At 38.4% G+C, this 16,802-nt stretch overlaps 2 protein-coding genes across 4 annotated transcripts; both read left to right on the forward strand.

Annotated features, from left to right (window-relative positions):
* The first annotated feature begins 1,022 nt into the window (after positions 1 to 1,022).
* Positions 1,023 to 3,295, forward strand: enam (enamelin). The gene is made up of 8 exons (XM_052546505.1): positions 1,023 to 1,059; positions 1,155 to 1,215; positions 1,305 to 1,328; positions 1,413 to 1,490; positions 1,715 to 1,753; positions 1,865 to 1,900; positions 2,395 to 2,457; positions 2,549 to 3,295. Exons 2-8 carry the CDS (start codon positions 1,162 to 1,164, stop codon positions 2,933 to 2,935), a joined length of 681 nt encoding a protein of 226 aa, XP_052402465.1. The 5' UTR covers positions 1,023 to 1,059; positions 1,155 to 1,161; the 3' UTR covers positions 2,936 to 3,295.
* A 1,686-nt stretch (positions 3,296 to 4,981) lies between these two features.
* Positions 4,982 to 8,181, forward strand: cnga1a (cyclic nucleotide gated channel subunit alpha 1a). Of its 3 annotated transcripts, none has more exons than XM_052545074.1 (7): positions 4,982 to 5,163; positions 5,280 to 5,457; positions 5,569 to 5,622; positions 5,706 to 5,873; positions 5,979 to 6,083; positions 6,325 to 6,431; positions 6,523 to 8,181. In XM_052545074.1, the coding sequence occupies exons 2-7, from the start codon at positions 5,306 to 5,308 to the stop codon at positions 8,040 to 8,042; spliced, it is 2,106 nt and encodes a 701-aa protein (XP_052401034.1). In that variant the 5' UTR covers positions 4,982 to 5,163; positions 5,280 to 5,305; the 3' UTR covers positions 8,043 to 8,181. The 3 variants fall into 3 exon arrangements, with proteins under 3 accessions (XP_052401034.1, XP_052401035.1, XP_052401036.1); XM_052545075.1 differs by having other exon boundaries at positions 5,293 to 5,457; XM_052545076.1 differs by having other exon boundaries at positions 5,328 to 5,457.
* The last annotated feature ends 8,621 nt before the right edge of the window (positions 8,182 to 16,802 follow it).

Below are 16,802 nucleotides of genomic sequence, written 5' to 3' on the forward strand. Positions count from 1 at the left end.
GAAAGCTTGAAGATGTGTATATCAAATTAGAGAATTATTTAATATGCTCATACAAACAAAATGCAGGGAATTTTAAAGAGTAAACTATGAATAATTTAAAGAGTAAACTATGAAAAGTTTTGCAATGCCAGGTCATGAGGAATTTTAATATTTTCTTTACATAAAAACAAATATAAAACCACAAAATAATAGATCTACAGTATGTTAGCATCAATCCATTTCTTAAATAGGCTATATTCAAATGTGAAGTAACAGCCAGTACACTTTTATGATATGACAAGTGAATGAATGAATGAAACATCTTCAAATGTATCTTGTCTGAAAAATTGACCGAAGGGGAGCAAGGGTATATGTCCTCTCTTGCCTGAATCTTTTGAGCTCAGCAAGTGGATATATATAAACCTTTTATATTCTCACTTTATCAGATGGAAGACATCTTGGATGTGGATTCCCTAAAGCATTAGGCATATCAATCCTTGTAATGCTCCAAACCATAGAGTAAGGGAAAAAACGCAGACAGTACTAAAGAAGCTGTCAGTGTCCTCACAGTAAAAAGATGTATCTCCAAATGAATCAGCAAGAAATGGTGCATTCAGTCTGTAATTAAGAGTTCAGAAGAATGTGTAATATGAGCTTCATTGTGAAGATCTGTTTTAATTAGATCGATCAATTTGGCAGGCGCCCACAAGTCCCACTCACATGCGAAAAGGGGCCCCTTGAAAGCCATATATATAAAAACTTCACCATCAAACACAACAGACAGACAACCCTCCTGTCTGGAGGATCGGGTACATAATTTCATTTTTCGTCTGTCTTTTTGAAGAACTGTGCACCAAGCAGAATTGCACAGTGTATAATTATACATAATGAGTCATTAACATTTGTAATTCCAACCTTGTTTCAGGAATAAAGGCAAAAAATAGATTTCCCTCTTTGCCGAGAGATGATTGGCTTGTTTCAGGATCTGCTAAGTATATATAGCAGCCCTGTACAGTAGTTATGCATTCAACTTTAAACTTCAAGAAGCCAGCCAATTCTCCTTGTGATTTTCAAAAAGAGGTAAGCGCTTATCATTTCTAGAGTTATAACTCATGGATATGTTACACTATGCTACATCAACATGTTTTGTTTGTTTTTCTTTTTCGGATCATAAGAGCAAATATGAAAGCTCTGGCGTTTTTGATGTGTTTGCTGGGCTCTTCACTAGCTGCCCCTGTAAGTTCTCGATTCTCAGTTCAAGACAGCATTACAAAGTGTAAGTTTCACACATTTTTGACATCTTCCTCTTGCTTTGCACATTTTAGGCCCTTGACAGTGGCAGCAGTGAGGTAAGACCTCTGTGAGATGGTTGTTAATGGATGTTAATGTTTGGCCTAAAATTTTGTATAACACTTGTTGTCTTTTTTCTCCAGCAGCAGACTAATGGTAATGCTAACACAGCTCTACAGTTGATGGAACTCTACAGAATGTTTGGACATCTGCAGCAACAGGTCAGTTCAGTGGCGCTAATGACATAGGCCTAGAGGCTTTTTATAATAATAACAATATAATGTAATCAATGTTTTTGCAGGGTTTTGGTGCTGTTGCTAATGGTGCTCAACAGCCTGTATGCTAAAAATTGTACCATTTTGTGTCATTTAAAGACTTTACTGTGTGAACATGTCTCAGAAGTAACTGGTTTCATGGAACTGATGACATTTTGTGTTCCTCACAGGCAGCACCTGCAGCACCCGCAGCACCCGCACCTGTTAATGTAAACCCCTCTCATACTATCAAAAACATATATCATACACATTTTTGAGTTTTTGAGGAGAAATGATAACCTATTGAAACATTCTTGAAAATATATTTTTCCCTTTTACAGACCCAGCCTCAAGTTTCACCTCAAGCACCACAGCAGGTTAGCAACATGCTATTGCTATTTTTGATCAGTTTTAGTCAAGCCATGTTAGAGCATGTTATGCCACAGCAGATTAGCAACATGTTATCAATACTTTGAGTCATTTTCTTTTAATGATTTCTGTTTCTTTTTCGCGTCTGTTTATGATGTGTATCATTTAGGGTATAACATAAAGACATTAGCTTTGTGTATTGAGTAGTAGCCAATAGCATTTTAGCTTTTAGCATGGCTTTGCTACTAATCTTTGAAAAAAAAAAAAAGATAAAAACTACAGAGTGGTAATACACTCTTAAAATAAATATTTTGTGTCAATGATTCACACATCCAACCTTGGAACCTTTCCATTCTACAAAAAGTTATTTATAGTGGAAAAAAGTTCTTCAGACTAAAAAAAAAAAAAATTATTATTTTTAGAACCATTTACTGAAAAGTTCCTTGGAGAACCCAAAATGGTTTTACTTTGCATTGACACTGATCTTTAAACTTTTCTTCAGGGCTATTTTCTCAACCCCGCTTTTTTCGCACCCAAAGGAGATGAATCAGATGAGGAAGGAGCTGTAGGTTATTTCATCTTATCAAAATTGAATCACACATTTTTTAAACATTATGTATTTTATGAGTTTGTTCCTACTTTTCTATCTACCATAGCCACAGTTTCGTGGGTTTTACCCTCCCTACGGCTCCCAGCCTGCCCAGCCTGCCCAGCCGGCTGCTCCGTTGAACTCAGATGAGGCCGAAGGTGCAGAAGAAGCAGAGGGTGCAGAAGCTGCAGAAGTTGTTGAAGCTGGTGTCGAACCTGAACCTGCTGGAACCGCTGCAACTGTTGATGTTACTGCCGTAAACGAGATCGCACCCGTGGATGTTGCCATTGAGGCTACTGCTGAACCTGTTATTGCTGCTGCTGATCCGTCTCTCATCCCTGAGGTACCAGCAGTTGCTGTGGAAATCGACACCACTTTGGTGGGGCCTGATGCTACTGCTGGTGCAGACCAGGCGTTGGTGACTGATGCTCCTGATGCTGCTCTGCTAGTGTAGTGATAGAGATTATCACAAGCCCCCACTCCCAAGATCCTAACCAATCAGTCACATCGCTGACATTAAGGCCACACCTCTATGGTCACACATGGACTTGGCTAGACAGAGGGGGTGTCTTACTGGCTTGCTGGAACAAAGTGTGGCACATTCCTGTTGTGTTGTCTCTGAAAATGTTTCCTGGCAGATGACAATTTTTATTAACCTCACTGTAAGAATTGAGCCGATACTGCTGCAGAAAGCGATTATTGTTATGTCTTCTCTTTCAGTTTCTTAAAATAAAATGCCTTTTGTCTTACTGCCTTTAAAGGCCTCTTTAGTCAACTGAAATGTATGCAAAAGTTTGGAAATAATAAAAATGGACAAAACAGTTTTGTGTGAAGAACCAGTCACTAAAGGCACGCACACACGCACATGCACACACACACACACACACACACACACACACACACACACACACACACACACACACACACACACACACACACACACACACACACACACACACACACACACACACACACACACACACACACACAAACACAAACACACACACACATATATTCAAATAATTCACTGATGCTCCAGAAGGAACACAATGCATTAAGCGCCAGGGAGTGAAAACTTTTACTTCTTATGTTGAGTTTCCATGTTTTATGAGGACATTGAATTGATGTAATTGTTTTTATACTGCAAAAACTTTTTTTTTTTTAAACAAAAATAATACAAAAATGTGTTCCTCATAACATAAAGAATAACAGGACCACACACACACACACACACACACACACACACACACACACACACACACACACATGTTGGATTTCTATGTTTTATGGTGAGATTCCATAGGCTGATGGTTTTTATACCGTACAAAGTGTATATTCTATTGCCCTACACCAAACATACACCTAAACTTACCCCTTACAGGAAACTGTGCATTTTCATATTTTCAAAAAACTTCATTCGTAAGATTGTTTCCTCATGAGGACCTAAAATGTCCGCATGATGTAGGGTTTACCAGGACCACACACACACACACACAAACACGCAAACACACAAGGCTCCCTGCAATTAAAGGCCATTTTATAATTTGAAATACAACACATGAAAGAAAAAAATGGTAGTGATTGGTGAAAACAAAATACAAAAAAATACAAAATACATATTTACACACACACACACACACACACACACACACAAACATATATATTCAAACATTCACTGATGCTCCAGAAGGAACACAATGCATTAAGCGCTGGGGGTGAAAACCTTTACATTTGAAGATCAAGATAAACCAGTACTTATTTTTTTTTCCGGCAAACATGCAAGCATATTCTCTTTTTTTCCAATAAAAAAAAATATTTCAACAAAATAAGATAAATTTGGATCTTCATCCTGTTCAAAATTTTTTGATTGTACATTTTCCATATGCATAAATTTCGTTTTTATGAGAAAAAAATATATACTACATGTACTGTATGAAATGAAATGAAAACTATGTATATCCAACAAAACAGGCCATATATTTCTCTAGAAGGCTTGTAATAAAGCTGTGAGTAGCTGTGAAAGTAAGGCTGGCAGGCTTGTTTTAATAGGATAAAGCAGATCTGTGCAAGAGTGCTGACTGGGCAGATGTTACTGCATGAGGAAAATCTCTCACTCCATGGCTCACAGTCTAGCAAGCGCATGCACATAAATTACACCATTATAATGTTGCGACAGCATAAGTACCATGAAATTACAGTTAAATAAATACCACACACACAAAATGTGGTCATTCACATATGCCTTATTTGAGGCACTCTGGTGAAATCATTTAAAAATGAACATAAAATTTGTTCTGAATATGATACAATTACGAAAACTACAGGTTGCTAAAAATGCCCAGTGTAATTGTATAAACGACAGGCCTCACCAATACTTTGAACTTTTGTCGGAGGGAGTATAAATTATGTACTATTCAAGAAGGCAGTGGGGAGGCTTTGTCTTTGTCACTCTAGTCTTTCATTAATCTCTAAATCCTTCTCAGGGTCATTCAAGTCTGAGATATCATTACAGAGCACAACCAAACAAATGAACCGCAAGCGTACTCCTCCTTTGAAAACACTCGCTGTAATTTGACTGTATCTTTCATTTCACCAGACAGAAGGTCTGTAATTCTAAGTGGTTCTGTGAATCTTCTGATCAAGAGAGAATGGGACAGGATTTAGGCTAAAGCAAAACAGTTGGTGAGTTTTTAATCTGAATTTATGGCAATTTTCATCCTCTTAGAGTAACATATTGTCCATTGCAGATTTTTTTCGTGACTATGAACAAATGTGTAAATTATACATCACTGCTATAGCCTGTTACTTTAGGGGAAAAGGAATCATGACTGTTGTACCTGCATCAGGAGGTGTTGCAGTCCCACCCCAAATGTCTCCAATAATGGAAGTGGACACAGAGGAGGACAATGAAGACCCAATTCCAACTCCAAGTGCAGGACGTGTATTTAACATAAACAACAGCAACAACAATGAAGAGTAATCAAAGATCATTAAATATGATATAATAAATACAATATGTATGTATATATATGTAGCATGTATGGCAATGTATTAAATAGTGACAGTGGTGTATTTTGCTGTCTGTAGGGAAGACAAAAAGAAAAAGAAAAAGGAGAAAAAAGAAAAGAAGGAGAAGAAAGAGTAAGTAGCATACTAAATGTTTGGATATAAATAATGAATATACATAATCTTATTAAAATATAATTTGCTCTCTTTTCCTATAGGAAAAAAGAAAAGAAAGAGAAGAAAGAAAAAACTGAGAAGACTCCAAAGGATGAAAAAGAAAAAGAAAATGAAAAAGAAAAGGAAAAAGAAAAGGAAAAGGAAAAGGAAAAAGAGAAGGAAAAGGAAAAGGAAAAAGAAAAGGAGAAAGATAAAGATAAAAAGGAAGGGTTGTTATCAGACTTTTTATCCATCATTTCTACTCTGTGATAATGTTCCAAACGTTCAAAGTTATCAGCACTGATTTCTGCTCATGTCAACTTTATTTTCTCAAGGCCTAAGGAGGTGTTTGTGATTAACCCAGCGGGACTCCTGTACTACCAATGGCTGCTTATAATCACAATTCCCGTCATGTACAATTGGACAGCCATAATTGCAAGGTAATAATTAAATGTTCATGTTTTAATAAGACGAGGAGACCATGATATCAGAGAAGAATACAAATGTAAGATGTCTCCTTTTTATTAACCTCTGAAGTGTGCTTCCTTACGTCTCCGTTAGTCATTCATATTCTGTAATAAATATGATGAAGGCAATATGGTCAGTCATATGTACATTTTGGAAACTTGATAAACGCGTGTAATACATTTGAGAGCTTTTACATTTCGTCTCTTTGCATAGAGCCTGCTTTGAGGAGCTACAGCACAATTATCTCCTGATATGGTTCTTCCTGGACTACACCTCCGACCTGCTTTATTTGGCTGACATGGCCTTCAGATCACGAACAGGTTCATATAACATCAGTAGTGCGATCAGATTTCTCTCTTTAATGAAGCGAAGTGACTGATTTGTGTTTTCATGCCACCTTTCTTTAACCAGGTTACCTGGAACAGGGCTTACTAGTCAAAGACGAAAAGCTCCTTCTTCAGCGGTATAAAGACAGTCTCCAGTTCCGGATTGATGTCATCTCTATGCTACCCACGGACATCTTCTACTTCGTTTTAGGGTTAGACTACCCAGAGATCCGCATAAACAAGTTGCTCCGCCTCAACCGCATGTTTGAGTTCTTCACAATCTCAGAAACCATGACCAACTACCCCAACATCTTCCGAATCTGCACTTTGATCATGTATATCATCATCATCATCCACTGGAACGCATGCCTCTACTTCTCCTTCTCCAAGGCCATCGGGTTCGGATCAGATGCATGGGTGTATCCATCTCTCACCGAAGATGAGTTCGGAGAGCTTGGGCGAAAATATTCCTTCAGCCTCTACTGGTCCACTCTTACCCTCACCACCATCGGGGAGACGCCGTCTCCAGAGCTAGACTCTGAATTCCTCTTTCATGTGGTTGACTTCCTGGTGGGTGTCTTGATCTTTGCCACCATTGTGGGTAACATTGCTACAATGATCTCAAATATGAACGCGGCCCAGGCTCAGTTTCAAGCCAGGATTGATAACATCAAGCAGTACATGCACGCGCGGCATGTCAGCAAGGATCTTGAGATCCGTGTCATCAAGTGGTTTGACTTCCTGTGGACTAACAAGAAAGCACAAGATGAACGAGAGGTTCTGAGGTACCTGCCAGACAAGTTACGGGCAGAGATAGGCATGAACGTGCACTTAGATACCCTCAAGAAGGTGCGGATCTTTGCCGACTGTGAAGCAGGGCTGCTAATCGAGTTGGTGTTGAAGCTTCGCCCACAAGTCTTCAGTCCCGGTGACTACATCTGTCGCAAGGGCGATATTGGTCGGGAGATGTACATCATAAAGGATGGCAAACTCGCTGTTGTGGCTGACGATGGTGTCACTCAATTTGTTGTCCTCGGCGATGGAAGCTATTTTGGAGAAATCAGCATTCTAAACATCAAGGGCAGCAAGGCTGGGAACCGTAGAACGGCCAATATCCGAAGCATAGGATACTCCGACCTCTTCTGCCTGTCCAAAGATGATCTGATGGAGGCTTTGACTGAATATCCAGAGGCTAAGGCCATGCTGGAGGACAAAGGGAGACAGATTCTGCTGAAGGATGGTTTGTTGGAGCTGGACCCTGCGAAACTGAAGCCAGACGAGAGGGACTTGGAGGACCGTGTGAACCGAGTGTACAGCACGATGCAACTCATGCAGACCAAAGTGAAGAAGCTGCTGGCCGAACACGAGGAAACGCGAAAGGAAATCAAACGGCGGATTGCTCAGATAGAGCGCTTCGCTGGAGAGGTGGTGGAGGATGAAGATGAAGAGGAGGAGATGGAAAAGAAGGAAGAAACGGAGGAGCAAAAGAAAGAGGAAGAGCCAGAGAAAGAGAAGGTAGAAGAAGACAAGGAAAAGACGGAAGAAAAAGAGGAGGAAAAAACGGAGGAAGCAACCAAAGAGGAAAAGAAAGATGAGGAGCCATAGGATAAAACCTTATGAGACCATTTCATAATAAAAGAGAAAATAAAATCTTATTGTCCTTAGTAACTCCACTTTGAATTTGTTGATTCACTGGATGCAAAATGTCTTGTGCAGCCAATAAATTCTTATGAAGGCAACAAAAGATTTATTGTCTGGCAAATTATCAATTAGTAGTACCAGTTTAAAATTGTATTTCTTTCTAACATATTCAATATTTCTATATGATGTTTGCATAAAGCAAACTCTAAAAAACGAGAGACGATACCTGCAAATATGAGCTCTGCACTTTCATCATTTATCCATGTGACAGTGAATATTGGAAGCTCTCGAATCAGCAATATCCTTCCTAAAGAAATTTTTTTTTTTTTTTAGAAAATCACATCACCAAGTAATGTGCTTGATGGGCACAAGGGTGCAGCAGAGTACCAAAGATTAACAACACTTTCCTCCTCAAGACTGAAAATGTTTTGAAAATGAACATTTACAAAATAATAAACACATGAAATCAAGTCATTCCTTTTTTATGGAATCCATAGTTTTAAAGATATTTTCTTTTATTGTTAGATAAATTTTAATTAAATGTTTGAATGGGGTGCTTTAAAAAACAGAATTATTGCTTCTTTGTATAATGTAGCATGTAGCATAGCCTATTCACTAAATCGTTCATGAGCAAGTATAATATGTTTAGAAAAGTATTTTTGAGAAATGTTCTACCTGTCAAATTGCTAAATCACTGAATGAAAGAGTCACCTGCCTAATGAGGCCCTCTTAAGAAGTCCCAAATAAGTTTGTCAGTTAGCTACATTACTATCAGCATAAACACCTTATGGACATTTAAATGCTAATGTTAACTGTTTCATTTATTTACCGCTAGTGTCATTTAAATACAGTTTTCCCCAAAATATTCCTCAGTCAAGCGTCAATACAAAGGGAAGCTGCAAATTACAGCCTAACATTATTCAAATAACTTTGTTATTTAAAACACTAAGGTAAAGCTAAACATTGTTTTGATGAGGAGATGAGGGAAATGAGGGTGTTTTGACAAAAATACTTCTGCTTAGGATGCAGCTGATTAGATAACGTTTGCATAATTTCACCTTGTTCATGGCCTCCTCCTGGTGTGTCCTCCTCCATAATGGCATACTGTGGTTTCCAAATCACAAGAAGAAACATTTAGAATAAGAATCAACTATTTAGAAACAGCTTGTGAAGTAGGCCTATCCTATTTGTTGTTTTAATCTGAGATAGAGAAAGGCACATGCATTTAAAAACACTTTCATAATTTTTACCCTTAACCTTAACTGAATTCTCAAAACATTCTCAGACAATTTAAGTGCGTTAAAATCTGCATTTTTAGTTAAAGGGCATGTACGCATTTAAGTGGTTTTGTAAAAATGTAGAGAATTGAAAAGGCAGACTTTCTGACATTTAAAAAAAAAAAAAAAATAACTTGCTCAGCCCAGGCCTTGTGACGGCTAGCTCTGCCTATGCTTTATTTTTTCCATGCCAGTTTGTACAGAACTGCTTTTATCCATGACGTGTTCTTTCCTGTGGCCTCCTTCAATTTTCCTTTGCCTGCATTATTGATAACGTAATTGCAGTTCTACAGGTATGCAGCAGAAGCCAGTTTTCAGTTTTGTAACGTTTGAGGTACTTTAAATGAATGGAGACATATTTGTACCAATGTTTCATTTCCAAGAAGCCTTAAATATAGTCAGAGTTGATTAGGGGTCCTGTGGATACCAGCTCATACGTGCAGATTTTGCAGTGTGTATGTCTCAATATTATCTCTTCTTTCATTTTGAACATTCCCACCTGTTCTCTCTGGCGGCATTTGCTGTCACGTGTGGACATTTATTGTATTTGCTCAGAGAAGAGATGAGAAAAGGAAATGAAAGAACAGTGGAAGTATGTCTCCCATTGGAAAGCAAGATAAAAAAGAAAGCTATTGGCTGTGATGTCAGCCATGAAGAGGGTCCTCCACCGTTTCGTCTCTCGAGCAGCAGGAGCGACACGTTTAATTAATTACACTGACTTTTAGAGGCAAATCAAAAAGAACCATGTGACTTTCCTTCAAGGAGAAATTATGACTTACTGAATTAACTTGTTTACATAAGTTTTGGGAATATGAACATAACTTTTTGTTATTTAAATTAAAGCTTGACTGAATATGCATGAATGAATGAGTGATTTACAAAAACAAGAAGTCATGGTGCAGCCAAAATCACTGAGACAGAACAATCTGATAGATTGGATAGGACATTTAGTAACATCTACACTATTGAGGGCCATTTTGCCTCGCATCAAACATGAACTAGTGGTCAGTCAAGCAATTTTATTGTCCCATTTGGCCCTTCATCACAGGCACACTCAGAAACCCATCACATCTGTGAGAGCACATGCAGATTTTTCGAAAAAGCTGATTGGAAGAGCCAATTTAACTCGAACAAAATTTATTATACAATAGAAATGGTGCCGCAACAAGGGTCTATCAAGAAACACTGTGTCTCAGAGTATTGTCATCAAACGCTCTGATCTGAGCAGTAAGTGGAAGTCACACGGGCAGCTCACACCATGGTGTTTTGGAGTCTGGTGGCAGAACGATACACCATAGCATGTAGGCACCTGCGTTTTGGTCTTACAAGCTGGTACTTCCTGTTGTTTCCTATCTGTTTCTTAGAATGCTTCAGCACTTTACCTGTCCCTTTCTATTAGTGTGTGTACCTGACCAGTTAGCCACTGCGCTGTTGTGTCTCCTAAACAATTTACTTCACAATAATAGCATTTGGAGTTGACCCAATCAGTTCTAGTAGGCAAGAAAGGTGACCTATGTGGAAAATGACATCCTATGACAGTAACATCAGGGCCAGCCTGTTTCTTGAGGCCTGCCAGTATAAAAATCATCACAACATTAAAGCATACACCACTGCAAAACAATGAGTGGTCTCTTTTCTTTCTGAAAGTTATACTGTATATACTCATATAATCACATACTGGAAAAAATATGGATTTACTTTTAAAAATGTTTTACTGAAAAAGTATTACATTTCACAAATCTTAAATTAAACATGAAATTCTGTTTCTAAATGTACTCCAAAAATCTGTTTTAGTTAAAGCTATTTATTTATTTTTTTTACATTGTATAGTATTATTAAAGATCAACTGGGGCAAAATTATGTATAAAAATTATTATAATACATTTCACAGAAAGTGTTTTTTCATTAAATCTGTTACAATAATGTGGAAAATAAATAAATTATGTAAATGGTAAGAAAAACATTTTTTGTAATAACTATGAACTAGATTCTTCTAGAAAAGCTTGTTTGGTTAAATTTAATTAATGCATTTAGCAGATGCTTTTATCCAAAGCGACTTACAGTGCATTCAAGCTAACAGTTTTTACCTAACATGTTCCATGGGAATCAAACCCACAACCTTGTGCTGCTAACGCAATGCTCTACCACTTGAGCCACAGAAGCACTAAACTAATTACTCATATTTCCCTGTGACTTCTTTACTTCTCGTTGAGTGTGTCTGAGTTCGTTCCCCATATTGTTTTTGAAAAACCTGCAAATTTTATCCTTATGACAAGCACCGATTCTGAAATGCAAAAAGTGCTTTTTAATATTAAACAGCAAGCACTGAAGTCAAAGCATGCTTTAAATAGCTCAGTTTAATATTTATTTATTCAGTATGAGCGTTTTTGAGCAAGGCGCGGGATCTGTAAATAATGCTGTTTTGCATGGTTATAGAAGGATGGATAAAATATGCAGATTATATTGTTACTATTTATTCTTTAACGGTTTACAGCTTTTATGTCATTGTTCTGTTGCACTATTGTGGTTTGTGTGCTAGATGTTGAAATCCATGTGTGCTTAGACTTAAATGTATTCTCCATACTCTGGTGGTGAGTGGCATTTCAAATTGTAGCCAAATATAGACAGATTTTTGATTTATGATATGACAGATTTAGCTTCTGCTTCCAGAGTAGATGGAGAATTAAAAATGTCCTCACTTCCAAGTTGTGATCTATATGGTTTAAATGAACGCTAGAAGCTCCCCTGGGAAGTCTGAGCAATTGCCTGCATCACCTATAGACTCTTGTAGCAGTAGCTCTTCGGCAGCCATATCACCCTGGAGCCCAAGACCGGTTTCCCACTGAAGCTAAGCAGGGCTGAGCCTGGTCAGTACCTGGATGGGAGACCTCCTGAGAAAGCTAGGTTGCTGCTGGAAGAGGTGCTAGTGAGGCCAGCAGGGGGTGCTCACCCTGTGGTCTGTGTGGGTCCTAGCACCCCAGTGTAGTGATGGGGACGCTATACTGTCAACGAGCACCGTCCTTCGGATGAGACGTTAAACTGAGGTCCTGACTCTCTGTGGTCATTAAAAATCCCAGGATGTCTTTCGAAAAGAGTAGAGGTGTGACCTCGGCATCCTGGCTAAATTCGCCAATTGGCCTCTGACCATCATGGCCTCCTAACAATCCCCATATCCGCTGATTGGCTTCATCACTCCTTCTCCTCTCCACCAGTAAGCTGGTGTGTGGTGGGCGTTCTGGCGCAATATGGCTGCCGTCGCATCATCCAGGTGGATGCTGCACACTGGTGGTGGATGAGGAGATACCCCCTGATTATGTAAAGCGCTTTGAGTGCCTAGAAAAGCGCTATATAAATGTAAGGAATTATTATTATTAATTATTATGTAGCACTTGATAGCCTGCATTATAGGTTATTGTACTGTCACTGTTTGTATATGGAGACTACATGGTGGTACTTGAATTTCTACACCTTTTATTCAAACTGCTATAGCTGAATTCATCACTTAAAACTAGTCCAAGTATTGTGTGGCGAAAAAGTAATTTTGTTCCATTATCCATAAATGGACCCCTTTCCTGTCAGAAATTATTCCTCCACTTGATCACAAGTGATTACTTGCGTTTATGTCAAATAGGTTCTTACACTGGATATACAGTGTATGTAGATATTGAAACTGGATATCTGGAATATTGAAGCCAGTGATTTGAATCACAACCTACAGACTACTGCAAAATCATCTTTAGCAATGTGAGAAGGAAAGATCACTTACCATCATGTGCAGGCATGGGATTGGAAGTCATTTGGTTCCATTGTTTTAGGTCTTGTTTAATTTCTTCTACATTTAAAAGTCTGCTAATTGAAAAAGCTGTTGTCTGATGCTTTCGTTAATACCTGATTTCTCTTAATAAACAGCACACTGCGCTGTCTGATCTCATCTTAATTTTCATAATTGCCTGCGATTGTGAATCTTCCTCGATGCTCAAACATAAGCTTGATATTGATAACCGATAATTTAATTGTAATTAGTCTATTCAACAGCAGAGCTCCTGCATTGCTATTATCACGGTATGCTAATTTAAGCAACAGCCCCCTTACTTTCTTATCAGGACTCGGTGACATTTGCATCACTGTCATGCCTCTTCCCAAAGTCTGTGACCTAACCTTCCTCGGTCAGAATGCCAAGACCTTGCCAGATCAATGAGCCTATTCATGGATTCAGATCTGAACAGAAAGGGAAGCAGAGAATATTTGATGAAAATGAAGCATTGACCCCCAAATGGGGTTTTTGTGGAGCATTTAGTGATTGCTCATCAATGCGTTAGTAGCGGAAAAGCTCAAGGTTTCTGAAATTAATAAACAGAAAATACATGAAAGTCAATTAAATGAATGCATTCTGATTCTGCTACTTTGGTGGCTTCTGCAATCTTTTCTTTCCCTCTCGAGCACTGAGTGACAACCATGAAATCTCAGCGATGCCAGTGTCACTTGCATTTAGTTGAGCAGTTCTGAGAAGATGTGTATGAAGTTCTGCCAATGTGTTCTGCTGTGGTCTTTGTGCCTTGAGGTCGACATGGAAATGATGGATGAGAAAGACGAAGTAAGAAGCACTGTTACAGTGTAACACTTACAGTGTGTGAAGCACCTCAGGGTTGGTACTTTCTCTATGGCTGGGAATATGTGTCTTAGACAAGTCATCACTTTCTTTTGTAATTTGTAATAGGGTTATGAAAGCATTTCAGATGGAATGGGACTTAGCTTAAAAAGCTTTTTTAATAGCATAGTGATGGACAAGACTTGGTTTATAACTAACTTTTCTTTTTACAGGCTTATAATTGTACTGTGGAGGAAAATGTGTCAGTTGGTTTCAAATAAAATCGCATAGCCGTCTGAAACACATCATTTTCTTTGTTACAGGACATTGCTGACAGAGTACTTCATCTTCTAAAATTTTACTTTAGACAGTATTAAATCTTTTGACCTGACCGAGGGACAGAATTTGAGAAGACATGAGCAATCCTATTTCCTTTTACATTCTTCTTTGACTTCCTTTTACCAGTTAAGCTGACAAAACAAGAGATGTGCTTCCTTTAAACCACATGTACCTGTGTGATCTTGCATAAATCATAGACAAGCCCATTCAGAAAGATTTGTTAGGAGGGAAATGAAACAACCTTTTTGAGCTGACTCCATCTGTGCCCCCATATCTACTGTCATTTTTTCTAAGTTATAGTATTGGCCAGAGAAACAGCTTGATTGCTTATGAGATCGTGCCATTTTCTGCTTCCTCAACCACTGCGAAAATGAATAGATACCTGAGACACCATTCAGGGTTTCTCAAATGCCACTTACACACTTATATGTTCTATAAATTAAATGAATATTCATTAATTTGCACTTTATCAACATAAAGATGCACTATATTTCAGTTATGCATTCATTATTAGTGATTATTAGTGTCTTGCCTGAGCTCTTGTAATCGCATAGTCTAAAAGGATGCTAAAGGGATAATTCTCTCAAAAATGAAAATTCTGTCATCATTTACTCATCCTCAAGTTGTTCCAAGCCTATATGGGTTTCAATCTGTTGACACTAGCCATTGAATTCCATAGTATGGAAAAAAAAGGGCTACCGTCAACAAAGTGGATCCCATATTTTCCTTCAAGAGCTCTAAAGACAGCAAACCCATCATAAGGGGAAAGACTTGAGGCAATTGATATTGATATCGATTGGCAGTTTCAGGACTATCGCTTTAATTCATGGATATTGGAATTGAGCGTGACCTAATTGTTTTTGTTGGAACATATATCAAAATTCTAAAAGCTGAAAGGGTAACTCTTTATAGGGACCAATTCTCACCATTTGCTTATCAGCATGCCTATTATTAACATTTTGGATGTTTATAAGTTCTTAGAAAGCACATATTCTGCATGCCCATATTCTTCATCCCTAATCCTAACCAATACCTAAACTTAACTACTACCTCACTAACTATTAATAAGAATCTAATTAGGAGTATATTAAAGGGATAGTTCACCCCCCAAAATTCTGTCATTAATTACTTACCCTCATGTCCATAAGACCTTCATACTTTACATCTTTGGAACACAAATTAAGATATTTTTTAATGAAATCTGAGAGCTCTCTGACACTCCATAAGCCCCTTTCACACTGCACGTCGGACCCGACAAATTGCCGGAACATTGCCGGGTCGCCTTCTGTGTGAAAGCAAACACGTCCCGGGATTGATTCCAGCATTGAACCCGGGTCGGGGACCTAGTAACATTGCCGGGTTCAGTCCCGGGACGAGCGGTGTGTGAACAAAAGCCATGATCTAATGCCGTGTCGAAGTGATGACGCACGTTATCGCGCAACTCTTTTACCGGCTGTTTTGAAGGAAGATCACCGTTCACGACAAAAAAATATGTGCAAACTGTAATGAAGCAGAGATCAGTTAGTTCCTCACTTTCCGCGCTGACGCCAACATCATTTGCTTGCTTCAGTGAAAGTATAACGTGCCTAACGTTTTCGATTCGAACATTACACGTCACGCGCTGATGTCACGTGTCATTACGGGACCTTTACGGGTTGTGTGTGAAAGCACGCACATATCCCGGGTAATCACTGGCAGTGTCAAAGTGCAAAATCTAGCGACCCGGGAATAATTGCCGGGACACTTTACCCATGTATTTGCTGGAAGCACAGTGTGAAAGGGGCTATAGTGATATCTTCACAATCAACGCACAGAAATGTAGCAAGGATGAGAACATAATTTTTATATAATTGATAGATAATTTATTCTAAACACTGCTTTACCAAATCATAATTTAGAAGAAATATAATATAATTATTATGTTAATTATTTGTGTATATTTCAAGGGAAAAAATGGAAAGCAAAAAATGCTGAGTTTGAGTCAGCACTACTGTCTGAAAACTGTCTTTGTCAGTCAAACATGATTGACAGGAAAGCTTAACAAGGTCCCCAGCTCGAGTTTCAGCGTCAAACCCAAGTGTCTGACTAGCCAACTTATTCTCATGTCATGAATCCAAGGCTGATATTGTTATGCTATTCAAACTCTGTCTCGAGGCTTAGAAAACCTTGATTTGTTCACACGTGTATGTATTCAAGGTTATGACTTACTGTTAGTCACCTTTTGATTCATAGGCTTATGTTGGACATTCGTGAATGCTTCATTAATATTAAACTTGTTTTAGACCCCTAGCTGCAAAATGTGCTGTGTAAGACTGCTAGGAGAGTATTGAACACCTCATTAGCTGAGGTTAAAGGGTCACTGAACTGCATTGTAAGGGAATCGATAATGCCCAAAAGACTTGTAATTTTTTTTTTTTTTACTATTAAATGAACATTGGCAGATAGGAAATATTTGTATACGACTGAAGCAAAAATTGGGCCTGTGGGACTACTCAACATATAGCCTCAGATTCTCAAGCA

Source organism: Carassius gibelio, chromosome B1, assembly GCF_023724105.1.
Source record: "Carassius gibelio isolate Cgi1373 ecotype wild population from Czech Republic chromosome B1, carGib1.2-hapl.c, whole genome shotgun sequence".
In the NCBI taxonomy this organism is placed as follows: domain Eukaryota; kingdom Metazoa; phylum Chordata; class Actinopteri; order Cypriniformes; family Cyprinidae; genus Carassius; species Carassius gibelio.